A 27,525-nucleotide genomic window follows, 5' to 3' on the forward strand; every position below is an offset into this window, starting at 1 on the left:
AAAGTTGCACATTAAGAGGCAACTATTTAAAGCCACAATAAGCAAATCCCTTCACTGAGTGGAGGTGCCTTTAAATTTCAGTGACACCTCACATTAGTTTGAACATAATAGTCCCTCAGCACCTTAATTGTATTGTTTGTCATGGCCACACTTTAACAATAACTCCCCCCTGGAACTCAAACAGAAGTCTGTTGGGGAACAATAGGTGTCAGTCAGCGGCTGAGCGGACAGAGGAAGATGCGCTGGTCCTGGGTCAGCTCCGGGTCGCTCCCCCGAGCAACGGCCTGATTAATGCAAACACTGCTGCGTTACTATGGAGGCCGAGACACAATCACTTCACACACTCACCGGGACCGACCCGGGACAGAGAGGACATGGAGGAGTCACCTGCCGCCCAGGACAAACGAATAGACTTCATAGCGGACTACGTGCTGAGGACTCTCAAACTGAAACAGGATAAATGGCAAAAGTGCGTGTCCAGCGAGGACAACAGACAGGTGCTGCAGGAGTTTCTGGACAAAGCCGAGCGGAGGACTCTGGTGGTGGCAGTGACCGCGGCCGGGCTCCTGCAGCCCTCCGAATCCTTCGCTGGCGGCTCCAAAAGCAAGGCGGTGTACTTCATGAAACGGAGCAAAGCGGCGCTGAGTCCAGAATCCATGAAAGAGAGCCTTCTCTGCGGGGACTTGTCTTACGCTCCACTGGACCAGTTTTCTGCTCTAGTTGAGGAGGTGAGCAGCAGAGCAGAATATGTTAATTATTGTTAGGTGCACGGAGCACTGACTCAACACGACCAAAATAAGTTCTCTCAGCTGTGAGCGTGAAGGTTTAAAATTAGATAAACGACTTTCACGTTGCCAATAACACAATTAACACACATCCAGTGGTCCAGTAATAATGCACAAGTGTTCAAATGTTGAACTTAGTACTTCACTGTTGCAATGGCTCCAAAATGAGGAAAAACAAACTAAATAGGCCTTACAATGTAAATAGCTCAAATCAAAGCTAAAACTGTAAAATAAAATTGCCAATTAGTTCAACTGTTTGCCAGGAGTAATGGCTATTGGCTGAAAGAGCTAAATGCGACCATTAAATGACTGAAATTGCTAGCAACGAGTAATGGTCACTGTTTCAAAGAGCTAAAAGCAATGGTTAAATAGTTAAAATTGTTAGTTACATGGCTAATACATGAAGGTGTTAGCCAATGGCATTGGCTATTGCCTAGAGCTAAAAGAAATTGTGAAGTAGTTGAAACTGGTAGATACATGGCTAATGATTGAAATTGCTAACAACGAGTAATGGTCACTGTTTCAAAGAGCTAAAAGCAATGGTTAAATAGTTAAAATTGTTAGGTACATGATTGAAACAGGTAGAATTAACGGCCATATGTTTCTGAAAAAAGCAGTTGTTAAATTGTTAGCTAATAGCTAAATTGTTAAAATTGTTAGCTGTACAGTGTGGCCCAAGGAGCTAAAAGCAATGGCTAAATATTTCAGTGAATCGCTATAGCTAAACAGTTAGCGTTATTATAAGTGTGAACTACTAATATTGGCTAATGGTTTAATGTCTTGTAAAATAATTACCATTTAAAGTATGATTGAAATAGTTCAAATTAAACATGGAATGACTAACAGCTGAAACAGATCAAACTGATGAAAATGGTAGAAAAATTGCTAGCATTTAGCAAAAATGTTAAAATTGAGAGCTACATGCAGTGGCAATGGATGAAGGAGTTAAAAGCAATGACCAAATGGTTAAAATTGCACTTTTAGATACACTATTCAAAGTATTGTCTGCCAGTAATGGCTAATGGTTGAAATAGGTTGTAAAATAATTCCTAATTAACTAATAATTGAAATACTTTAAATTAACATTTAAAACAGATTTAAAACTAATGGCTGAATGGTTGAAATAGTTGTCCACAAGTAATCGCTATTGGATAAAAGAGGTAAAGGCAATGGCTAAATGTTTGAAACTGCTAGCTAAAGCTAGATTATTGAAAGTGTTCCATGCTAGTTATGGCTAATGATTGAAATGGCAGAAATTGTTATCTACAAGTAATGGTTAATGGTTTAAAGAGCCAAAAGCTATGGCCAAATAGTTGAAATTAGCTAAGCATGGAAACAGCTTATGAATTTCCAAAAATGGGGCTTCAAGATTGTGTTGAAATGAGTTTTTATTTCATTATTGTATGTTTTATTGATGCAAAATAGTGTAATATAAACAGATGTGCTATTGGTTAAGTTATTATTAACATTTCAGGGTATCTGTGTGCAAGTTTGAATTAAAAAATATATTGAGTAAATATTGTTTCACTCTTGGTCCATGTTGCTAATAATACTGCTGATTCTTTTACTCAAACAGGAGTTCTGAAAGTTTCTTCCACCACTTTAAACATAAAAAGTTTACTTCAAAGCAAACATTTGTCGATGCTGAACAAGGACCTTTTTCTTACACTCCTCTAGGTTGTAGTCCCACTGCTCTCCAACAGTAGGAACCAGACGCAATGGCCACAGGTCGTGTCTCAAGACATCAGGCGCCACATACACTCCCTCAAGACCAGTGTGTTTGTGGTGTCTGGCCAAGTTCAAGGCAAGACACTTCTGCCTCTTCCTGCAGGCTCCGAGAGAATGGAGCAAGCTGCCCTCGAGATCGACAAAAGGTCAGCGTACCACTATGATATAAGGAATCATGTCAATGCATCATTAGTCTTACATTACATTTTAAAATGGTTTACATGTGAAACATCACAGGGGGGAAATAGTGGATAAGAGCATTATTCACTCCTTGGAGTCGGCAGTGATTGAGTGGAGCCATCAGATTCGTAACATCCTCAAGAAAGATTCCTCCGAGGCTCTTCTGGAAGGCAGGAACCCCACACCGTATACGGAGCTGCTCTTCTGGAAGAACAGGTCAGCACCCCCTGACGTTCAATCACAAAGTAGCCACTGGCAGCTTCTGAGATGCACTTCTTTCAGTGTCGTTACTGAGAAAACAGCATGTCTCCACAAGTCTAAAAGTTGAATTGTTTTTTTAAGTTTTTGCTGGTGTAACTAATTATTCAAATTTCTGAACACCTGTTCTATCAAGTGAAAAATGTAATTTGAAGCCCAGTGCTCTCTTTATTGATTTATTTTTTAAAAAAAGAAGAAAAAACTCTGCATTCGTAGCAAAATTATGAGTCCAACATCATCTACTTTTACTACTGAAGAGATGAGACAAAAACTTGTTTCAAACTTCATTCAAACTTCATTTGTTTATTGCAAAAACAAATTAAATGCAGGTTTAGATTACTGAATTAACCCTTTCCACTCTTGACATCGGTTCACTGAGTCCAGAATGTATTAGTTATTAAGACATCTTATTTTGGAGTTTGCAGAGCTTGGTACATTCAGTGAAGATGCCTCCTAGCACTACTGTGATTAAAATGAATTAAATTTGTTATGCTTCGTTTCAGTTGTATCAAATATGATAGAGTTGCTGTTGAGACTGGAGACTGTATTTCTGAATTCTTCTGAGTTTCTTTTATCCACAGGGCCAGTTGTGTAGCTGTTAATGACTGAATTTGGGGAAGGTTTCTCAAGTTGTAATTTCAAAAATGAATGAATGGATCCCATTTGCACCATGTAGCTTAACCACTGGCACATTCTCGTTTATAAGTGTGTTATACTTGTCACTAAACTAATTTTAAAATGTGTTGATTAGTAATTATGTAAACTGGTAAGATATTAAGTAACATTTCACAAACAATTTCTCAGGTATAAGAATACCTTCAACTACAGAATGTATTGCTACATTACTAAGCTAAATGAATAAATAATGTTTACTAAGTTAGCCAATTGTCATTGTAAACTACACTCATTCAGTTAAATAATTCAAGTGATTAATTATTTGATTTAAATATGCTTCTTGTTTTCTTCTATGGAAGCTTAATAATAGTACAAGTCATACATAAAAAATAAAACAATTCAGCAATTTTAAATGAATTTTTGAAGTGTTAAATTATTTATCAGCTTTTACTTACTTCCTGTTTGCATAGTACAATGAACAATGGTTTTAATAACAATTTTATATGTGACTAATGTCTTTACAGGTAAGAGATCGTTTATGTTTTAATGGTGCGACTTGATTTAGTAAAACATTATTTTGAAGCCAAGTGGTAGTCTTTTTTAAATTTAACCTCTTTGTTCGGTCTTCTACGAATGTGACAAACTTAATTGTTCTCCTTCTTTTTCCCCTTTGAAGATATGCAGATTTGGAGTGCGTCCACTCCCAGTTAAAATCCTCTAAAGTGAATAAGATGGCCATGTTGCTTGAGGCTGTTGAGAGCAGCTACTCTCCTGCTTTTACGAACATGCAGGAGGACGTGCTTGCAGGTAATCTGTTCATTTGACAGTAGGAAAAAGACGTAATGAAACTTGTGTTCTGAAATGCAGCCTGTTTTAGAAGGGCTAAAGTGTATATGCTGATATATCATCATCTACTTTTTCATATATGGTATCTTTTGGTTAAATTAACTTTGATCACATCTTCACATGCCAGCTCTGGAGGAGGCAAAGGACATCTGCACCTACCTGAGGCCACTACAGCGTCTCTTTGAGGACATGGAGAACGTGGAGTTTCCTGATGTCAAGGTTCAAATTGGCCCTTTGATGCACACGGTATGCCTAGTGTGGGCCAACTCCAGATACTACAACAACCCAGCACGCCTCATCGTCCTGCTGCAGGAGACCTGTAACCTCCTCATCCAGCAGGTCAACTTCCATGTCTTCTCTTTGTCTTTCTGATTTGTTTAAGAATCTTTGTTACAAGTAGTCATACTGCAGTGTTTTGAAATTGCACTTATTAGAGATCACCTGTTTCCACTTTGTGGGTGGGTGGAACAGTGGTTTTCTTTTTGGATTTTCTGAAGTTTTCCTGTGTCTTGGTGAAATACTTTTCTTTGTCTACTCAATCATTAATGCTTTCACTTTTCATGCTATCAAAATTCTTTTGTCCAGGTCATTTGTTTTGAGTGTATTGGACGCAAGCTTCTGTTTTGTACCAGAATCCCCTTCCCAGGAACGACCTGTCATGTCCAAACTGACTTGTTACTGCCTTCTAACACCAGGCCCGGCTGTATCTAGTTCCAGAGGAGCTTCTGAGAGGAGAGGTTTCAGAGAGTCTCCTCAAGGTGCAGACAAGCCTGGATGTCCTGCAGCTCTTCAGGAGCACCTACGAGGACCGTAGGGCCAATCTGAGACAGTACCAGAAGAATGGGAGCTTAGTCAGGCCTTGGGATTTCTCCCCACTCTTGGTTTTCTCTGGGCTCGATCGATTTATTAACAGAGTAAAAAGCATCAAGGTAAGCATGGAATCATTTTTCATCAGTCATGCATTCTTGATATGAGAACTGGAACTGGTTTTAAGAATCAGACATTTCTTTGCAATTATGCTCCAGTTTAACTTGATTGCCCCTTGACTCAAATTCCTTTGTTCCTACAGGACATCTTGTCAACAGCTGTGGACCTGTTGAAGCTTGAGAAATTAGAAATTGGAGGTGTCCGAGGCCGAGCCCTCAGCCAGCAGATCCAGCTGCTTTACCAAGAGTTTGTGGACACTTACAAATCCTTCACAGAGAAGCCCTACGATTGCTTAGACATCAACAACATGGTACAGATTATTATGATTACAGGGTGCATGGGGGTTCTGTTCACTTGCCTGCAGGGGAAAATAGGCTGTCATTTTACTGAGCAACTTTAAGGTCACTTCATTTTCGCAGTGGTTTTATGAAATACAGGCTACAAGCCCAGTGCATTTTTTTTCTGAATGCTTCTCAGCTTGGCGAACGCCACAAGAGCCTGGTCACTCCAGCGTTTGAGAAGTAAATAGTTTTTCTGCCAAAACAGACACATTTTTTTCTGTGCCGTCTAGCTGCTTAACCAAGATGTTCCTGATTTATAGCAAGAAAAGCCATTTACTTTGCTTGTAAGAAACAGTCAGTGCCCCCTGCTGAATGGCTTTGAGTCAGTGAAATGTGAAAGGGAATATGCTGTGCTGGCTTTGCCCTAGCCCCTACTGCTGTGCAGTGTTTTGGCTGTCGGTATAGCTGAGGTATCTTCTCTGCAGGAGTTTGAAGAAGATGTGAGGGAGTTCAAACTGAAGGTGGATGACACAGACCGACGATTAGGAGCCGTCTTCTGTCAGGCCTTTGATGACGCCTCCGGACTGGAGCACGCCTTCAAGGTCTGGGAACTTTCTCACACACACTCACACAAACACAAATACACAGACACACACAGTGTAAAGCCCTTTTCGTTTATCTGATGTCTGCAGGTCCTGGATATGTTTGGCAGTCTGCTGGAGCGCCCGTTAGTGGCTGCAGATGCTCTGGACAGATACCCTTTCCTCTTGTCCATGTTTGATAAAGAGCTGGACAGCTGTAAACTCCTCTACAATAAACACGTTGAAGCTGCAGAGGAGCTGGGTGAGATTCATGACAATGCCCACAATGTGGTACACACAACATGTCCAATTTCACAACCCATTCAAATGGGGATTATTTCTTTTTAAAAAATTATGTGGCAACACATCTTTGCTGATGCCCCTGTTACTTGGATTTACATACAAATAAAGACATGCTGCGCTGTAAAGGGTGGTTCAAAACACATAACACTATTTACTATTAATTAGAGGTGGGGCCAAGTCTTTTAATTCAAGTACTGAGTCAAGTCTTAAGTCTGCCCATGTATTTTTGAGTATTTTATGCTATATTCTCTACAGTATAGTCAAAAATTTTCCACAGGCCAGTAAAGTAGTGTCTGCCCTTTCTGCACTCTGGATTTTGTAGATATGGAAGTCAAACCATAATGTTTAAGAAGTGCCATGATGGTGATAGGAGGCACTCTTTGTAATACATGTCTGAAAGCTCAAAGTAAGTAGTGAATGGGTGTGGGAAATGGAAGAGAAATTTCTGACACAGCCACAGACTAGACAGCAGCAGAAAGTATTTCCAAAGTAGGGAGGTATAGTGGGGCATGGTGCCGTTAAAATGTTTTGAATTACCTTTTTCAGCCTTTTTCCTTTCGCCTTTGTCACATTGATTCATACATCTCACAGACAGCTATTGTATCTCTTGTTGGTAGACAAGAGTAAATATGTTTCAGTAATTTAGGTGAACCAAGCCTTTAAGTTTGAGTGATACGGGGACATTTGATGGATCTTTTCCTCTTGAAAAATGTCCTCTAATTGTTTGAGGAAAAAGTTTAAGATCAGTGAAGTGTATGATTAGAAAACCTGAAAGACACTGGGAAAGCTATAGGCAGTTCATAGATACTTACGTGATCAACATTAATTTTCCAAAATGATAAATGCATGAATGACAAACTAAACGTGGAAATACTGTCACAAAGACATTATGTCCCCAGAATTTATATTCTCTATGAAGGTTAGAAACATAGACTGTATAAAGCTGGACAGTGGAACAGCTCCCCCTGGCAGAGCTCCCCCTGGTGGCTGGTTGCAGTATACACTCATTGACTGCATGGCTCCACTCTCGGACCATACTGCGCAGACTCTGGCTCTAAACTCGCACGATGACGCAACCTGCATTCCCAGGAAAATAGTGTCACTTAGGCCAATGCAAGAAAGTGGGGACAAGTTGTCCATATTTATGCAATCTATGGTTACAAATGGTTGCCATACTATATTAAACCTTTGAGCACAGCTTCTTGTAGAGTAGTGGACTTTCTCCAATGACAAATAGTGTAAGATCTTTAGTCCACAGCTTTAAAGTTGGAGGCTTTTTTCCCTTTCCAGTTACACAATATAAGTCGTCTTGCTAAAGGCTATCATATTTCATATTTTTTTGCCTGGTGACTCAGGAAGTGGCAGCAATTTTAAAGGTAATTTTTATTTGTGACTATGAATCAGACTCTATTCTAGTAAGTGCTGGTTGGGCAAAAGACACTGCAACAACAGAAACTATAGAGGCGATTCAAGCCTGTAGATATATTGCTGCTGATCAAGATTTACTGCTTTGCTTTGCTGTTGAGTCACTACAGCAAAATAGACTAGCAAGAGCAGCAAATTCAAAAAAGAATTACTTTTGTTGTTAAATACAAAGGAACAGCGCACTGACTTTAGAGGAAATGTTACATGTTTGCTGGAGTCGTTGTATTTATTTAGTTCAAAAATTAACAAAAGGTGTCATTTATCTAGCAGTGGCCAAACTTCCGTTCCACTGTGCGTCTGTGTAATTCTGTGTAATGATGATTGACCTCCTCAGGCTCGGCTCCAGTCAATAAGAATATGCCAGCAGTGGCGGGGGGGCTGAGATGGGCTCAGGAGCTACAGCAGCGCATCCAGGCGCCCTTCTCCAAATTCAGACACCTCTCCCACCCGTGAGTTTCCTCTCCTGCCTCCACTAAAGCAGAATGAAAAATTTAATTTCACATAGTCATGCATTTCACGTGAATTAATGACTGTATGAGCTGTTCTAAGGGCCTCGTAAATATCAGGCTTTGGAATATGGGCCACTGGAAAGATATTGAATGTAACCTTTGCATGGGCTGTAAAATCTCATCTTTCCGCAGGTGCCTGGAGTCTGCAGGAGGAGCCAGGGTCATCCAGAAGTATGAGGAGATGATGCAACTGCTAGACAGGTGTGAGCCGATCTTATGCTGGTGTATTGCACCATATGTCATCATACGTAAATGTATGTATTACTGAATAAAAGAACAGAAAAGAAGACTTAACGGAACAGAAGGTAATGGAATAGGACATGACTTTATAGGACTGTAAAAATAAAACCCCCAACATTAATCAGACATTACCTCCATCTTTGACATATTTTTTCCCTGTAGTTTTACACCCACGCTGGTTTTAAACGGAGCGCTTGTGATTTTGTTAGTTGAGTGTATAACATTTATGAAGCATCCCCTTGTGGAATAGCATGTAGACATGCAACTCTGGGCATGATTTATGTTCTCATTACTGCGGCGCTGCTCTGCAGATTATTTCACAGGACTCCCATAATCCCATATGCTCTGTCGCTGCTCACTGATGCCAAGTGAGAAATGGCCTTATATAGCAAATCCAACATCAGAACCTCACAAGATAAAGCATCCCTTTGAGGAGGAAATGCTGTTTGTACCCGAATCAAACTGAGCCACATCTGAGCCAGAGAGAGGTTTACTATTTCTTTACTTTTGTAGAAATGCCTATTTTACCTTTGCCGCACTTTCCAGGTTGTTTAATAGCTATAATGTGCACCTAGCTAAACTGAATGCAGATCAAGTTTAAAGTGAAATGTTCCTATTGTCTACCCCCAAGCAGAAAAAAAACTCTCTCTCGTGTGAAATAGTTAAACTGCCACCCAAACCTTCCCCAAAATGACATACAGCTGAATTAACACCTCTTAAACAGGTCAGCAAACACCGAACGTTCTAATCTTCATGAAAAGAGGAGTTATTTCAGGACTGCCGCGCTGCATTGATTTGCAATAAACTGGCAAACGACTGTATATCCCACAATACTGTATAGTTAACAGGGTGAGATTTCAGCAGCTCCAGGTGTGACAAGTGAACAAGTGAGAGCTAATGAGCCACAGTAATTGAACATGTATGTGAAACTACTCCAGACCTGTAATCATAGACCTTTTCCACAACAGACATATTGATATGGGGTAGCGGTGGATGTAATTGATGTCAAAGAATGATGCATTCATGTGTGTTAGTTTGAGGGGCTTGGTATTTCACATGCCAGCTTACTGTTTTGTTTTGTAGCACATTGGGGTACAGCAAGCTACACAGATTAGCATGTTATGAAACTAATATGGCTAACAGGTTAGCAAGCTATATTTCCAGCAAATGTGATCCACCGATTCCTTGTCACTTTCCTGTGATGTATAAAACTGTGATGGTTATGCAGTGCCGAGACACCAAGGTTAAAGAATATTGAATTAATATAGTCAGTCTAAGTCCGCACACAGATGCAAAGGAGTGTGTGTGTGTACATGCAGCGTGCTCAGATGTATGTGAATGAGACACACACGACGTATGCGCACACAAATCGACTTACACACTCCCTGACACATGCCCATTCTTTATGCTTCACAGGCTTAATATCACTCCTTCACTTTATGTTCCCCAGCCGGAGTAATGGGATGATGAACAACACCAGTTCCTTGCCCTCAATTTACTCCCATCAGAAATTAGAGCTCTTGTTATGGCGTAATAATCATCATTGCCTCCGATGAACGCCGCCATTATTATACATATTCCAGTCAGGAGCAGGACGAGCATCCTCACTCATTACCCCCGCAGACAAAATGCAGCGTGATTTATGGCCATGACCAAGGCATTTGATTGCCTCTGCGTCTGCGGTGCCACTATCAGGAAATGAAGCTCACAGCAGAAATCCAATAAGGAGCGCACAGTGCACACCGAAGTTCTCATCATAATTGTGGCTATTTACAGATTGATATAGCTGTACAGAGCCCTGACATATTGTCTGTTCCCAGCTCCTCACAGATGAATCAGCGTTTATCCTCATATTACCCCCTCCCCACCACCACCCCCCACGCCTGGATCTAACCCTCCTCCTCCTCCTCTCCTCTCCCTCTGCCCTTATTGTCTCCTTGATATGGACGAGCGAATCACGCCTCTCATTGTGTTTACAACCTCAGAGGATAGGGAAAATGGCTCAATCATACGCCTTTTAGCTGCTTGTTTTCTTGCTTATCTTAATTTCCATGATGTGAGCTGTTTTCACGCCTGTGGCCTTGTGAAATAAAAACCCCGGCAATTTTAATGGGAATATGAAACAATGCTATACCCTGGCGGTAAAGGTACAAATGGTTTTTCTGAGATAATAACTTTTGCTTGATTGTGATTGCAGATTGCGTGCTTTGTGTTTTGCCGTTCTAGATACTCCACCGGCTTGTATAAGACGTGGACAGAGACCGTGGGCGAGAGTTCTCAGTACAACCTCAGCTTGCCATTAATCAGCAGAGACCCGGCCACTCAGCTGATCTCTGTCAACTTCAACCCGCAGGTTTTTACTTTAAGCCCACATCCTAGAAAACCTGATCCAACGCAGGCTGCTGGATGTGTCACATCTTTTGCTTCTTTTCTTCAGAATACCAGTGGACATGATCTGAAAGATTTATTAGTTTGTTGATATATCACATTAATCTGTTTTTATTAAATATCACTCAGTAAGTGTCATTCACTTGCCTGCAGCTAATGTTGGTTATTACCCTATAAAGGGTATTACTTCTTAAATGAAGTTGTATTTCTCACATTCATCGTCTTAATTAGTCTAGTCAGTATTTCAATTTTTAATTTAAAGTATGTAATAATCGGTCATGTTGCCCTAAGGAGCTGCAAACCTGCATACATGTCATTAATATTAATGCTAATATATTCAATATGGATGGGAAAATGGATACTGTTAAAAAGATGTTCAACTGGCTACCTTGAAGATTTACATTTCAGCTGAAGTCTGTTCAGTTTCATTTTGTTCTTAAATGTGAGAACCAGATGATGACTGAGCCCATGGCGCACTGATGAAATTATATGAAAGTCGCTGCATTTACAGTATGTACATGCTTTTATATTCCGCCAGAGACAGCATGTGAGTGGGTGTTTGGATCTCTGTAAAGTGAGGTTAAAAAAACCTATTTCCGTAGTTGCCTTCTGATAAAACAAAGGGTGATATTCAAGATTGCCACTTTAAACATTAGAAAGTAATCATTATCTTCAAACCGAGCAAACCCTAATTTGGTAAATTAGTCTAAATGTCTTGATATGTCTTTTATTGATTGTAATGCACCTTTCAACCTCTTCATAGTTGGCGTCTGTGCTCAGGGAAGTGAAGTACTTGGAGGCCAGACAGACCGAGGCTATCCCTGAAACTGCAGTGCAGATTTATACCAGCAGGGGGCAGCTGTGGCAGTACGTGGCCAACCTGGAGCTCACTGTGGGCAGATACAACAAGGTTGGTTTAGATTAAGTTTCAAAGGTTTTCAGACTGTTACGTGGGCCTTCATGCTAGTGTGAAACGTTATAAAGCAGTGAATGTCAACTGGCAGCCCGCGGGCCACATCCGGCCCACCAGAGCTTTCCATCCAGCCCCAAGAATATTACTGGATTCAAGTGTATGTTCCTATATTTTATTTTTTAAATCTAATGAGACAAACACCATCTGAAAAGTAGAAAGTAGGTTGTGCCTCAAAGGTGACGATAAACTCGTTGTTCTCAGGTAACATTGCTTTTATTGTTTCACATGCTCATTTTATCTATAGTCGTTTTTCACAAATCTCCTTGCTTGGGCTTTTTCCCCACACAATAGCGCACATTTGTGCGTCTCAATAACAGCCGCCAATATAACAGAAAAGAGCACGGTAAGCGCAAGTGTGGCACATCTGCAAATAGATACAATTGACAAATAAAAATGACAGGCCTTAGTTATTAGAAATGATGCTCTTTACATCAAATTAAAGTAGCCTGTGATCCAACAATACAAATAAAGTAAAACCAAGATTTTTACCATTGGGCTGGACAGCTGTCAGGCTTAATGCACAAGCAGTCCTCCAAAGACTGGTTCAACAGTCAGTTCCTTTCATGTGTTTTTAAAGAGTTCATTTTTGAGAAAGCAACTTTACAGTTGTATGTTGATCCAAGCACGGTGAGCACATACATGGCCAGTGTCAGGAAAAAATGCAACGTTGCACATGATGGACCGATTGACAGCCTCACAAATATGAAGCCTAAAATATTGAAATTGCCCTCTAGTGGCATTACAGGTAATAGGAGTCTGTTAACACTGACAAAGGCTAAAAAATAACATGAATTTAGAAGGAATAGTAATATATCAAATAATAATATATTACTTAGGATACACTATGTATTTTATCTTATTTTACGAAAGCATCTGGCCCTCACAGTGTCTGCCGAGAAAGATTCTAGCCCTTGGACAAAAGTAGTTGATGATCCCTGTTATAAAGAGATCAAATCTGAGTCATGCCATTTACAGGGAATGTGACTCATTCTGCCTTCAAATTGGGTCGTGTTTACGGAAAAAAAGCTCCGAGTTCCCGAGTTGAGACGTGTCGGTTGTGTTTGTCAGAAAGCTAATGTAATGTAATTTAGTGTTACAGAGTTTTCTTTGTAATTTTATAATATCACTGTGGAAAATGTTGATGTATTCTATTTGAAGGCAACGTCACACTGCCATTCATTTTGCCTGGTGTCCATTAAACATCCATAAAGCTGCTTAGAAAAGTCCTTACACTCACACTCACATTTTTACATCTCATTTTTCAGTCAGTGTAACCCTGTGATAGTTGTCATAGATGTGAACACAAATAGAATTAGTTAATAACTAATTCAGCGCACTTTCAGTGGTGCCCTTTTGAAAATAAAAAATGTCAACACTTGTATGTTTAGGAAGTTGTTGGCCGTAGACTCCGTGGTAACAATGCCCTTCCTGCTAATTTCATGCAAATCCCCCAGTTTATGAGGATTGTAGTTCTAAAAGTTAGCATAATAATTAGCAAAACAACGGAATAGTTTCTGCGTCTATTGAATATATAAACCTTTATAGCTTCTGTGAGCTCAAAGCACTAAGCACATTCAGCTTTGAGGATGACATTTTGACAATACACTGATATATTCCAAAACAATTATGAGGCCACAAAAATGTTGATTATTAACAAGCTCTTGTCTATAGGTAAGTGAGGTTCTCTGTGTGGTGTTGGGACGGCTGCTTCCTTGATATGTTGTATTCTCTGTAGTAGCAGTGCCACCCTCTAGTCACATCTTTTCACTTTGATATCTCAGCATAGGCAGCTCAGTATTTTTTATTTGATCTAAGATGTTTGAAAGTATACAGAGGAGCCAGAGCATTATGACCACTCACTGATAAAGTGAATAACTTTGATTTTCAAAACAAGGGTGCATGTCGGATTTGGAAATAATGAGCAGACCATGGCCATCGTAAATTTCCTGCTGACTGCATCAGAGAAGGAACAAAAGTGAACCTTAAAAGCACCACCCTCTAAATATATTTTTCCCCTACTGCTGGTAACAAGCTAACAAAAGTGTCACTTTTGTTGCTGGACTAGCAGCACTTATTATTTTTCTGATTCACTCACTGTGTGACTGCTGTTTAACTATTACTGTGCATCCTTATTGCATGTATTTAGTGACTGAATTAGAACATAAAGTGTCCCCAAGACGCCACCACTTTTTATTTCGTTATTCTTAATGTGAACTGAGACTGGGGGCTAAGTAGTAGTTTCAGTAATGTAGCATAAAACAGTATGTTAGCTATCAGTGATGTAATTAAGTCTGCCACACAGAGGACAGCTCCCTCACAGCTCAACCGCACATGTCACAGCTTCCTCAATTAGATGATTATATTTAAGAAAAACAAAACAGCAATTCACTGCTTCAGGTAGCTAAGAGTCCAATTAAGGCATGGCAATGTGGAATGATGCTGAAATAGATATCTTAATGAGGACCCTGTCTTGATGCTCTGGGCTTTCTGGGTGGCCGCTCAGTGGCAGCGATATTAAAATGATACTCTGGTAAAAGCTGAGAATCACATGTGTCTCTGTGTCTTTTTGTCTCTCTCCCCCGTTGTTTGGCTGCAGGTGATGCACTCTGTGCTCGACGTGGAACATCCTCTGGTTCAGGGCCAGCTCAGGGACATCGACGCTCAGCTCAGAAAGGCAGAGGAGAGTCTGAACTGGAACAGCCAAGGTCTGGACACTAACTGACAAGTAACACCACCTGAGGAACAACATGTTTATAGACCATATTTTGTACGGCACAGTTCTTTTTTTTCTCAGTCATCCAGGTCACAGTATATTCAGAAACACTAAAGACAGGCAATTGAACTTGTAGAGACTCTTGAAGATGTTTCACCACTCATCCAAGTAGCTTCTTCAGTTCTAAGAGACTGGCGGGAAGTTTGGGTTTAGATAGTATCATTGCCTGTTTAAACACAACCTCCAGTCCAGTTTAGCATTTTGGGATATACTGTCAGTTCAGCTACATCATAACATACTAACATACTTTAATAGTGTTTAGTCATGCAGAGAGTGTGATGTGTCTTGGTAATGAGATATACAGTATTCTTCTTACAACACAATACACTGGAGATGAATATAATTTGCTTGTAGTGCTCACAGGATAATCCCCAGACCTCAGTTTGTTTAAGATATAATCAAAAGAAACTAATTCTGGATATATAGTTACCATGCAGACTGTTCTTAAATATATTTTTTAAACTGATAGATCTGAAAGTCATTCCTGATGGAGGCCAATTTTAGGATATACTGTATGATTCAGTTCATGGTTGATTTCACCTCTGCAACATTAGCTGGGTGTTTTGTACGTGATCGGACTGTGTTTACCTTCTTTTATTCACACTGCGCTGTAGTGCAACAACGGTAAGCTTTGCCTTGTCTCATTACTGAAGAGGAAGCTGCTGCCCTGCCGTGGCTGTGTTTATTTTCTTTGATTCACTGTGACAGAAAGCAGCAATTGCAACTTACGGAAAGTTTGCAGGGTGGTGGATTTTTTTTTTTTGTGTTTTAATATAAAGCAGCAGAGTTTTCGCCTAACTTCCTTAATGTTGTGTTCACTGACATTAGAAACTTGTCAAAAATGAGCAGCCTACGCTATCTTCATAACTACTGTATTTGGTGGCTAAAGTCTGCCTAAATACACCATAGGCCAGTTGGACAATATCAACTACAGTTTTGTTCAGCACCGACCAAATCCATCTTAAAGCTGCAGTGTCTCCCCCTTCTGATATGGAGAGTAATTACACAGTGTGGACAATTGCTTGACGTGTGCCTATAGGCAACAGATTTTATCAGGAGCATCAGAAACTATGGATGTTTCCTGTAGCTCCTTTTTTCCACTATAGCCTCTGCAATACTCCTCATGTTTCTCTATCTCCGTCACTAGAGTTGCTTTGGCAAACAATCATTGCTGGTTGACATAAAACTCATCTCTACCGGTTTGGTAGTGCGGGAATGTTGCCACAGGCAAAGGGATTAAAAATGAGTTCTTCCTCTTTTCTTCCTCTCGTTTGGCTAGAGCTTGAATGCATCTGTCATTTCTATGTGAAAGTATATTTCTATATGTATATCAGTCCTATAGCTTTGAAAAAGGGTAACTTTGTAGTGTTCCTTTAAAGAATAGTTTTAATATTCTTTCCTATAGTCTCCTGAGAAACTCCGCATTAGTCAAGATAGTGCTCTGTCTCTTTGTCAGCCACTGAAACTTTCTGCAGTACGTTCAAGCTTATTCAATAAAATAGATTAAAGTTTAGAACGCCAGCGCAGGCCCCAAATTTATCAAACTATGTTAAGGTGAATGCTGTGGAATTCTGTTTCTAAACTCTTGCTTGTAGAATTATATATTTACATGAATAGCTTATTTATAAAAACACAGTCTTGGGGTTGAAATAAGACCGAAGACTGGAGAAAGTGTTATTTTAAATACAAAACATATCCTTATCAAGCTGATACCACCACTATGTGAGGGACAAGATGATTTTAACAACTTTAAAGATAATACTCCACACCTTAGCATCAATAGAGGGAGCTGGGGTGGTTAGTCTACCTTTGTCCCAAATTAAAATTTAGGCCTGCCAATATACACTTCTATTCATCCACATTTGTACTTATACTGGTGGAGCTAGTTCTTGGTACACAGAGTTTTTTCCTGCATCTCGTTGTCACAGTGAGGTTGTCTGGTAGGTAACTATGCATGTACATAGACCTATAATTTACACTGTGGGTTCACATCTTGATAGCGGAGCAGCAGTAACAGGGCGGAGCGTAATGTGAGCAGAGAGGCTCTGCATTTTGAAAAACATATGAAAAAAACATAAAATAAGAATAGGGGACGCGTTCAATCATTGATAAGCTTTGATTGACGCAGAGCTGCCAGGCACATTGTTAGTTTCTTCGACTCCAGGATTCTCAGAGGAACGCCGCAGAAATGAAAAGAGTGTGTACGGTACAAGCCAATGCACTCGGCTGTCTGTGGGGACAAACTGACAGTCCCTCTGCAGAACATACAGTTGCTGCTTTATGTTTTAGTGTGTGTGTGTGTGTGTGTGCATTAGAGCTTCTTGTCTGCTGGAGATTTATTAGGTGAAAGGGCAGAGGATGGCCGTCTTTTCCTATATCTTCTGAGCTGACAAGCGTGAGATTTTTCTGTGAAAAACTCCATCTTAAGAGATTTCCCATCGAGAAAAACATAGCATTCATTCCACGTTCGGGCTGATAACATCATGTTCACGTGTGTTTGCAGGACCTCCATGTGCTCCATCTAAAAGGTGGAGGTTTGATGCCATTCTAGCCAAACTGAAACCCGTATCAGATCCACTTACAGAGTAAATTAGTTAGTAAAAATACTATGCAAAAAGTCTGAATAACATACAGTATTATGTATGTCTTGGTCAACAGGGTTTTCATTTGTAACAAAGAAAATGAAACACACAGTTTGGGTACAGTCCAAACTCCCAACTCAAATGTTACTGAGCTTGCTCCTCTTGGGGTAATTTCCAGAAAAGTTCCACACAGAAGACTTTCATAATTAGCAGGTTAAAAACCCAAGAAGTATTAAAGAAACATAGCAACCTTTTCTATTATTGTGGCTCCATAGGGATTTCGATTAAAATTGTAATGGCCTCTCTCTTCTTGTGCCTTTGGGGCGTAGAGCATGTGAAACTTACTCTGGCCACTCCACTGACTTCCTGTTAGCTCTCTGTTTATATAAATGGGTTAAAATAATTCAATCGTACGTATTTTTGAGACCTCCCTAATTTTGTTAGATATAATGGGTCAAATTGGGCGGCGTGGTGGTTAGCACTGATTCCTCACAGCAAGAAAGTTCCGCATTTGAATCCAGGCCGACTGGTGCCTTTCTGTGTGGAGTTTGCATGTTCTCCCTGTGTCTGCGTGGGTTCTCTCCGGGTACTCTGGTTTCCTCCCACCTTCCACAGACATGCTAGTTAGGTTAACTGGTGATTCTAAATTGGCCGTAGGTGTGCATGTGAGTGTGAATGGTTGTCTGTCTCTCTGTGTTAGCCCTGTGATAGACTGGAGACCTGTCCAGGGTGTACCCCACCTCTCACCTGATGACAGCTGGGATAGGCCCTGCGACCCTCCAGAGGACAAGCGGTTACAGAAAAAGGAATGAATGCAACCAGAACCGCTTTTGATAAAACAATTTACAGTTTACAAACTGCACAAAGTGCCGCCTTACAAACAAATCTTAGACAAAACACATTCTTTTATTTTTACCCCTTTGACCGCTCACATGCCGCACGTCTCCTTCAGGTGTTTGGGAGTATATCCAGGAAATGCGAGATTCTGTGTGTGACCTGGAGAGCCGACTCCAGAGAGCCAAGGACAACGTGGAGGAGATCCAGAGCTGCATGAGGTCCTGGGCCAACCCCTTGTTTGACAGGAAGGAGGGCAAAAAAGATGCGCTGCTCAGTCTGGAGGATAAGGCTGAGAGGCTCGGCAAGTTTTACAGTCTGATACGGTCCTCAGGAGAAAAGATCCACTTCCTGCTTAAGGTACTCTCCTTGTAGTTGTGTGAGGTTATTATGAAGTCAGTGATTTAGGATTTACCTTGATATCCATTTTTCCTCAATTTGTTAAGTGTGGTGAAAAATGGTGATTCAGTGTGGGTGTCATGCCTTGTTATGTCTTAGAGCAACCAGGGGCTGTTCAGAGCTGAGCCATCCTCCGAGGAGTGGAAGGCCTATGTGGAGTACATCGACGACATGATCATAGATGGCTTCTTCAACAGCATTGAGTGCTCCCTCAAGTTCTTCCTTGATAACACTGGTAGGACGTTTAAGAACAATACAGTAAAACTATTCAAACACAGGAGGAAACACTTGTATTTACTATTTTTAGTGTCTTAGTAATTTTGACAGTGTTACTACTGTTGTCTCTTAGCCAGGACGCTGCTGCCAGCCCTAAAATTAATATCAGAAAATTCAGAGCTACTGACTACTCTGATACTTCGTCGTCGTTCAGCCAGCACTGAGTTGGACAGCTTCTTAGCAACACATCCTCAGGGGTTTTGATGTCAGTTGGATTCCCGCCTATATTGGCTGTGGACATCAAGTAGTTCTGGACTTGCCTGCTGGCGTGAGTTTTGTCAGTCAGTTTAGATGAACTGGGACGTGGTTCAAGATGAGATGGATTGTTGCCAGACAGCTACCGTGTCCAATCCTTCTTCCACTTGTTCCTTCATCTATACTCCATCATCTTCTTGCTTCCCTCTCCTTGTGTGGGCTCAGAAACTCTTTCATGGTACGGATGAGGAATTAAACTTCAGCACTTTCATTCCTATGCTGTTTTTGTTTGTCCTAAGAAACGCAACAGTCAGGATAGTTTGAAAGCTGCACTAATCCAAATTTTTATACCAACAGTACATCAAATGTTTATATGCAATGTGGAGGGATAGGTCAGAGTAACAATCCCAGAAAACATTTTTACACACCTCTGCAATTTCTTTCACTACATTTTGCTCGGGTCGAGACTCCGGTTCTTATCTTCTATGATTCTGAAGTGACTAATAAGTGCCTTAAATAATAAATGGTAATAATAAACTTTATTACTACAGCACAACACAATCAATGTAAAAACAACACTTCACAAGAAAGGGTAAGATAATAAAACGTATAAATCATATGAAGCTAAAATAGAATAATATATCCTGAGTTATCCTTTGTTCTCTCTTTAATGATGTAACTCCCTCTGAAATATTTGCGATGTTTGATGTTGTTAGACATGAAGTTTTGTAGTTTTAGAAGCAGATGTCTTGTTTCACATCAAAGTTACATTTTCTTATAGTTTAGTTGGCTTCTCTGTAGTATTGTGGTGGGGTTATTGTCTTTTCAACTCGTTATGAATTAACCTGAAATATGAATTATGAATTGTTTTCTGCCAAGGTCAGAAAATGTGTTTGAGAAATGAAAAAGGATGTGATCCTTTGCATCTGACCCTTACAGCTTAAGGAACAACCTCAGATAGATTTTCTGTAGCATTATTAAAGTTTCAAAGAAAATTATTATGACATTAAATTATTAACTTTGTAACTGTGTATGGCCATGCAGTCTCAACTGTTTTAATACGATAGTCATGAACATACAAAGTATAAAAAGGAATACAAAAAATAAAAGAAAATAAGAATCTATAATGGGGTCATGAAACACAGGTTAAAAATAAAATAGATGGAACTGCAAAACTGACAGAAAGGACTAATCAAAGCAGTATTTATTCACTAAAGCACTCAGACGAAAGAATGTTTTCGGAATGAATTTGTAAGACGTAGCCAACTCTAATTATAATTTTTAATCTCTGGGAGCTCAAAACTTAGGTCATCAACTAAAATAACAAACAAGCACATCACTGGTCAGCAAGGACAAACTGTAGAACTGTAAAACCTTGCTAAGAGCTAAAGTAAGGAGGCTACCAGAGTTTTTCACCAGGTGGAATTAAGACAAAATGCAACCACAGAAAATGATAATCAAAGGGAGATATTTCTGGATTTGAAAATCTATTCTATGTCCTCTCCTTTTTGTTTTCTCCAGACCAGAGAGCTATTGTGGCCCCTCTGTTTGAGTCTCAGCTGGATCTGAAGATCCCTGACATGATCTTCACCCCCTCTCTGGAGTTTGGAGCTGGAGACAGTTTGTTTGAGCTGGTGGAAAACCTCATCAATGACATTTTCAGAATGTCCTCACTGGTGCCACGCCTCGCCCAACACAGCAACTTTCCCCACTACCAGGTACAGCTGTCTGATGCAGCCCCACACCCATATACCCCGTAATGTTGTTTCAGCCGTGGTGTATTAAATGCAGGTCACTTCTGGTTTGTGAACTTTTCCCCTCAGGCTGATATGGAGGACATGGCTGAGCTCGCAGAAATGCGTCATCTCCTCATGGGACGCGTGCAGGCCGCCATGGCAGAATGCTGCGCGTTTCGCAACTCTCTCGAACGCTACAGCTACCTGTATGTAGATGACAGGAAGGAGTTCATGCGTCAGTTCCTTATGTATGGCCACATCCTCACCAGCCAGGAGATGGAGATTTATGCCGACAGTGGAGTTCCAGAGAATCCACCGACTCTGGACAATTTTAGAGAGCAGGTGGACAGGTAGGAATAAGAGACTTTCAGTTTGAGGACATTTTTGAATACATTTCATGTTGCAGTTTCAAGATTTGGATTTGGGGTTTGTTTTTTGTTAAGACTTTACATAATACTTGGGATGTTCATGCCTTTTTCTGCTTAACTGATGTGTGTTTGTCCCTGTGCTGCAGCTATGAAAAGATCTATGAGGAGGTGCAGGGTTTGCAGCCAGTGCATGTGTTCCATGGGTGGATGAGAGTGGATGGGCGTAGCATGAAGAGTGCCTTGCTCAACATCATCAAAAAGTGGAGCTTCATGTTCAAACAGCACCTCATCGACCTCGTAACCAACAGGTGTGGAATATAGCTTCTGACAAATGAATCATCATTTCATGAATGCATCAAAAATGCTAAGTGAAGCAAAGTAAATTACTTTTACTACAAATGGAAAATTTGATTGACAAAACACAAAAAAAACTTTTCATGAGTTCCCTGCCATCACAAGTATTGCTGCTACATCCTTGCTTGGTCCTGGTCTGGTATGACTAGTAGCTAATGAAGCTCAGTATTTTAGTATTTTACATCCCCCACTGCCCACATAAGCTAGGTAGCAATCAGCTAGCCAGGGAAGCTATTCTGTTACTAGACCATAGAGTCTATGGTCAGTCTATGGAAATAGACTGTAAGATGGATGATGGAAATGCTCCTCAAATGTGAAGCCAAAGCGAGTAGAGCTCCCCCTTTTGTCTGGCTGCAGTATAGGTCATAAACTCCTTAGTTCTAAATATGGACTCCAAAAATACTACACTTTCCATAACGCCACTCTCTTCAATAGAAGATGTGAAAGACATGTGGGCAACAAAGAAGCATATCTGATGCAACACATGAATGTCTTTTGAAACCGCTTGCGGTTTTCCACACCGAAAATGAGCAATGCAAGCTTTTCACTTAAAATGATCTCTGTCTAAGCCCAACACATCATCTGACTCGTAACCTAGAGGGCATCATCTTTCTGGACTTAATAAAGCTCAACCAAACCCTCACCATAGCAGTCATCATACAACGCAGCTGATTACTTGGCTAAGTGTTACTTCAAAGAGCTAAATGTGTAAAACATGTCAATAATAACAATAATCCTGCTTTCCTGTGCCCAGTCTGTCAGATTTGGAGAAGTGCATCGTTGTGGCTGAGGCTGGCCTGAGCCAGCGGGTGGAGGAGGGAGACTACGGTGGCCTGGTGGATGTCATGGGTCACTTGCTGGCTGTTAAAGAAAGACAAAACACTACAGACACCATGTTTGAGCCTCTGCAACAAACCATCGGTCTGCTGAAGGTGTATGAGCAGGAGCTACCTGATGTGGTTTACAAACAGTTAGAGGTGAGGACTGATGTTCAGTCAGCTCATATCATTTTCCGCAGAGATTCTTTGGTCTCTTCCTTTCAGCTGAGACGGAGTCATTTCTCTTACTTTTTGTTTGTGTCTTCCAATCGCCCAATCTCTGTTCTCGCTCTTCCTACGGGCAATTCATCACCTGTCACTCCTGCCCTCCTCGCTTATCTCCCTCTCTCTGTATCTATCTGTTTATCTGTCTGTCTGTCTGCAGGAGTTACCAGAGAAATGGAACAATGTGAAAAAGCAGGCGGTGTTGGTCAAACAGCAGGTGGCACCACTGCAGGCCATCGAGGTGGCCAGCCTGCGCCGAAAGTGTGCTTCGTTCGATGTCGAGCAGCACACCTTCAGGGAACACTTCCGCAACAAAGGGCCCTTCAGGTAGAACGTCTCCTCCCGTCCCATAATTAGCATCCATAATACATAGAGAAAACTTGACAAAACATTCTTAACACAGTGTCCACTTACTACATTCTTGCGTGTTTTCTCAAATGATGTTACTACCAATGTGATTCATCAAAGACTTTGTGGTCTTTCGCTAAAGACTTTGTGCTCAGCGTACTGCATCTGCCTCCTGTCAATGTGTTCCAAGTCAACATGCCTCCAGGCTGGTGACAGCTGTGGCCAGAGACGTTAGGTTTTCAGGTTGTCCTTTCCATTTTTCCCTAAACGTTGTTTGTCAGGAACGCCTTGGCACGATGTCCACGCCTTAAGGTATTGTCTTCACATTTGGACAACAGTTCACTGGTACTCAAGGATGGAGTGATTGTGATGGTCAGAGGTCAAAGGTCACGTAATAAAACACGTTTTCTGCCTTAAGAGTTTGTGCTAACTGGGACGGCCTTTCACACAGCTGTCTGAAAGGATAAAGTAATGATGTAATGAGGTTTTACATCCAAAATTAACATCACTGACATTTTAATGGTCTGGAAAAATGCTAGGTGTTTACTACATTTATCATATGACTCTGGTCAGACATGAACACCTTGACGAGTGGGAGGTACCACCACCAGGATACATAACAAGGATAATACCACTACTACAATGTGACGCAAGCAGTCTTTTTCGGTTCTTTTTCTAACAACTTTTTCCTCTTCCTGTCAGATTTTCTTTTACACGAGCCCCAGTAGGATCTCAGAGTAGCATTACATAAGTTCAGAGAAATAAACCTTTCAAGAATCCCATTGTACCAAGCAGGGGTCAGAGTTTGCTTTTGTTGTCCAGCTGCCATGGTCATGCACTCTCTACTAAAAATAAAAGCTTTGCTTTAGTTGCTAGACCCCGCAGTGATGCTTCTGAGAGTGAAAGAAACATTTATAAATAAAATTATATCATGAAATTCATTAAATACAAGAAATATAAATCAATATATAATAATGATACACATTACTTCACATGTAGATAAGTGCAAATACATTTGGTATGCTATATTATATCTTTATATGTACCAGTTACTAGTCACTGAAGTCCTTATACTTGTTGAGTAATAAAATAAATAACTGTAAAGATAATCTCATGTCTGCCTATGTAGGATACTGTGTGTTATCATCTATTTATCAAGTCAATACTGGTTCAGAATACAAAATAAGTTGGGGTTTAAAATATAGTGTCATCTGACTTGAGCTGAGGTGAGGAAAGCGACATATTTTCCTGTTTATCTTCTCCTCAGTGAATACATACGTTGGAAGAGATACGAATGTCACCTTTCCCCGCCTTCTCACTTGATAATAGAGAAGTGTTATCTCGAGGCTCTCACATCCGACAGGGCTAATTGAATCTTAACATAATGATAATTAATTCATAGGTAGAGATGCTTCGTCATGACGTCTAATTGTCAGATTAGTTATGTGTGTAATTGGTCTCTTAATAACCTGGTGATTATTTTCCCATTAATGTCATGCAAGCCATTGTTAATCGCCACAGCGCTGCAGCCTCTGCTCCGGTTAGGCCCAGCCAAGTCGGGTTTGACAAAACTGCAGCCTTTCATTACCCAAACACAGTCTGATTCATAATGAGCTAGCTCAAATGTGTGTGTGTGTGATTTCATGGGCGCCTGTGTGTGTTCATGCGTTTGTCCAGGTTTGACAGCGAGAGACCATACCAGATGTTGGACGCGTTCCACCGGCAGATCCAGGAGCAGGAGGCAGTGATGTCCTCTCTGGTGGAGTCTGCCAGCTTGTTCGAGGTCACTGTGTCCGAGTACAAACAGCTCAGACAATGCAGGTAAAAACGGAAGTTGGAACAGAAAAAAACAAAAACGCCACAAGCCCATGCCAAATTTGGAACTAATGAGCCGTTTCAGCAGAGGTCCTCTTTTACATTCACAGTCAGTATCGGAAGTGTTGCCATTTTCATGCTGGATTAATTCACTCTGTCTACTCTCCTTAACCGCCAGGCGTGAGGTGGGCCTGCTGAAGGAGCTGTGGGACATGATCACCGTGGTGGAATCCAGCATGGCGGCGTGGAGGACGACTCCCTGGAGAGAGATCCAGGTGGAGGACATGGAACTAGAGTGCAAACGATTCTCGAAAGAAACCCGTGGGCTGGACAAAGAGGTGAGGGGAGAGAAGCATCCCATTTCATAAGAGCTAATGTTAAGTAAAATAAGCTAAACTAAATCCTGCATCCTGTGCATATCATCCAATTTTAACGTGTTAAATCATCACTATAAGTAGACATTTTTAGTTTGTGCTAATTGTGTTTTGACCGTGTAAATTCCACTCAAAGTATATTGACTTTCTTTCACTGTAAAAGACCTTTGGTTACTTTCTGATAATAACAGTTTATGAGTTTGCTAGTTCAGGGTACACAGTTCTGTTAATAACAACCATGTTTTAAACCTATAACAGATCAAGAAGTGTACACTGCAAAAATGCCTCAATGTAATCCTTTAGGGCAGCTTGTTTCTGTGTCAATCTGAAACTTGATGTTTTGTACATCACTTCTGGCATTTTTGTTATTATCCTTCCTCACTTTCATGTGTCCTGATGTCAGGTCGTGGATTTTTTTTTCTGTTTGTTTTTTTGCTCTCATTATCAGATATTGTATTTGGGCTGTATGAGAACTTAAGCTTATCAGCATGTGGCTGTAAAGAGTGGGGTTGGGACTTTTATGTAGGTAAAATTAAATGAACACCCAAGTTGGAACAACAATTTTGGCACACTACTTGCCTTCATTAACCAACAACCAGTAGAGCCATAGACTGTATAAATATGGACAACATCTCATCACTTCCTTGCATTGGCCAATGGAGGGGGTGGAGCTTATGACCTATACTGCAGCCAGTCACCAGGGGGAGCTCTACTTGCTTTGGCTTCACTTTCGAATAGCACTTCAGCACGTCCATATTTATACAGTCTATGTCTAGAACAGAAGTGATGAATTGATCAGCAAACAGACAACAATTGCAGCTTTTTCTGAAGTGTAAACATTCTACGGGCATGCTTAGACATTTGCTTCCTGGTTTTCTTTGATAGGACTCAAAATGTGGGCATTTCTCACTGTTGGTAAGACGGAAAAGACATATGCTCATTCTGGGAATAATAGTTTCCACAATAAAAAATAAATGCCTTAAAATAAAGAAAAGAACTGGGATCTATTGCTAATGAAAATAACTGGTCGCTATTAACTTCACCAATGATGGAGTCATATACTCTTGTACATCACTGGCTGAAATGTTGTTAATGTCATATGCACAGAAACCTGGTGAATGTTGTTAGTCCAACCCAAACTGGGCAAATGTTACAGTTTTGTCACTTGCAAGCACCATCACTATATCTCACAAGCAACTTACACCATACTTTTGAGCAAATTCAGGGCTCTGTTATCATTAAAATATATTAAATTAATAATAAGCGATGGCTCCTGTGATAGACAAAATACAACACATTTTCTTTATAGTATCCATGTTGTTTCCACATTCCAGTGTTAAAGTACATTAACACTCTGAACACAATGAGACCATCTGAGGAGCGTGTGAATGGAGCTAAAAGCCTTGCTCAAAGGCAATGAAGAGACAGGGGAAGGAGATCTAACTCGCCTCTGTCTTCACTCTCATCTGGCAGTTCTATGTCCTCAGGCATGACTGCTGGGAATCATTTAATGTATGTTACTGCATGAATTCCAAGGTAGTCGTTTTTACTGGAATAAGTACGACTAAAAGGACATCCTGAGGCACAGCTTCAAGCTCCTTCGTCTCTTTCAAAGGCTCACGTTCAGATTTTTTGCTTTGTGTCTGGCTGGCAGGTTAGAGCGTGGGAGGCCTTCACAGGTTTGGACAGCAGGGTAAAGAACCTCCTCATCTCCCTCCGGGCCGTGGCAGAGCTCCAGAACCCGGCCATACGGCCCCGGCACTGGCAACAGCTGATGACTGCTACCGGAGTCCGCTTCACCATGGACCAGGTTTCCATTTAATTCTAAGTGATAATCAAAAAGAACAGACTGTACACTAGTGCAGTAGCTTTTGGAGAATGGTGTAAAAGTAGTGTGTGCTTGCCGCAGGTTTTGTTTTTAATATCAGAAGCATGGTGCTAATAATGCGCCAATAATTTAAAGAAAGCTTCAAGAGGGGACTCATACACACAGGGCCGTTTTGTCCAATTATTTTCTTGTTTTCTTCCCCAGCTCTGTGTGCATCCTCACAGGGCTGCTTTGTTCTGCAAAAGGAAGATCAGATGAGAGTAGTTTGTACATACCAGATATTTAGTTTATCCAAAAATGCATTACAGAGGCTAACTGATCCACTTTGATCCTTTTTTTTAAGATATTGACTTCATAAAACCGGGCCTGTAATGTTGTCATGAACTCATTCATACTCGTTTAGCAAGCTGCAGGGTCTCCACAGTTATTAACAGAGCTGTTCTAGGAAAGTAAAATGACAGCAGCACTTTAGCACTCGCCTCCCGTTTGGGGATTATTCTCTACTAAATAATGTAACAAATGGATTATTTGATCAGATACCTTCATGATGAATTAGGACGT

The 27,525-nt window shown here is 40.7% G+C and overlaps 1 protein-coding gene across 1 annotated transcript in view; it reads left to right on the top strand.

Moving 5' to 3' along the window:
* Positions 1-313: 313 nt before the first annotated feature.
* Positions 314-27,525, top strand: part of dnah9 (dynein, axonemal, heavy chain 9) — a gene marked incomplete at its 5' end in the record, with an annotated part of 142,086 nt that continues 114,874 nt past the window's right edge. Inside the window, 25 exon segments of the mRNA XM_084568071.1 lie at positions 314-330; positions 332-728; positions 2,463-2,659; positions 2,751-2,909; positions 4,243-4,373; positions 4,540-4,751; positions 5,108-5,341; positions 5,482-5,649; positions 6,106-6,222; positions 6,313-6,463; positions 8,264-8,378; positions 8,571-8,639; positions 10,905-11,031; positions 11,830-11,976; positions 14,636-14,744; positions 18,347-18,588; positions 18,727-18,862; positions 20,620-20,816; positions 20,922-21,184; positions 21,349-21,510; positions 22,311-22,533; positions 22,760-22,926; positions 24,625-24,768; positions 24,941-25,100; positions 26,791-26,946. Coding sequence (XP_084424197.1) covers positions 314-330; positions 332-728; positions 2,463-2,659; positions 2,751-2,909; positions 4,243-4,373; positions 4,540-4,751; positions 5,108-5,341; positions 5,482-5,649; positions 6,106-6,222; positions 6,313-6,463; positions 8,264-8,378; positions 8,571-8,639; positions 10,905-11,031; positions 11,830-11,976; positions 14,636-14,744; positions 18,347-18,588; positions 18,727-18,862; positions 20,620-20,816; positions 20,922-21,184; positions 21,349-21,510; positions 22,311-22,533; positions 22,760-22,926; positions 24,625-24,768; positions 24,941-25,100; positions 26,791-26,946 — 4,200 coding nt within the window.

The sequence above is a fragment of the Chelon labrosus genome (genome assembly GCF_963514085.1).
Source record: "Chelon labrosus genome assembly, chromosome: 19".
Taxonomy (NCBI): Eukaryota; Metazoa; Chordata; class Actinopteri; order Mugiliformes; family Mugilidae; genus Chelon; species Chelon labrosus.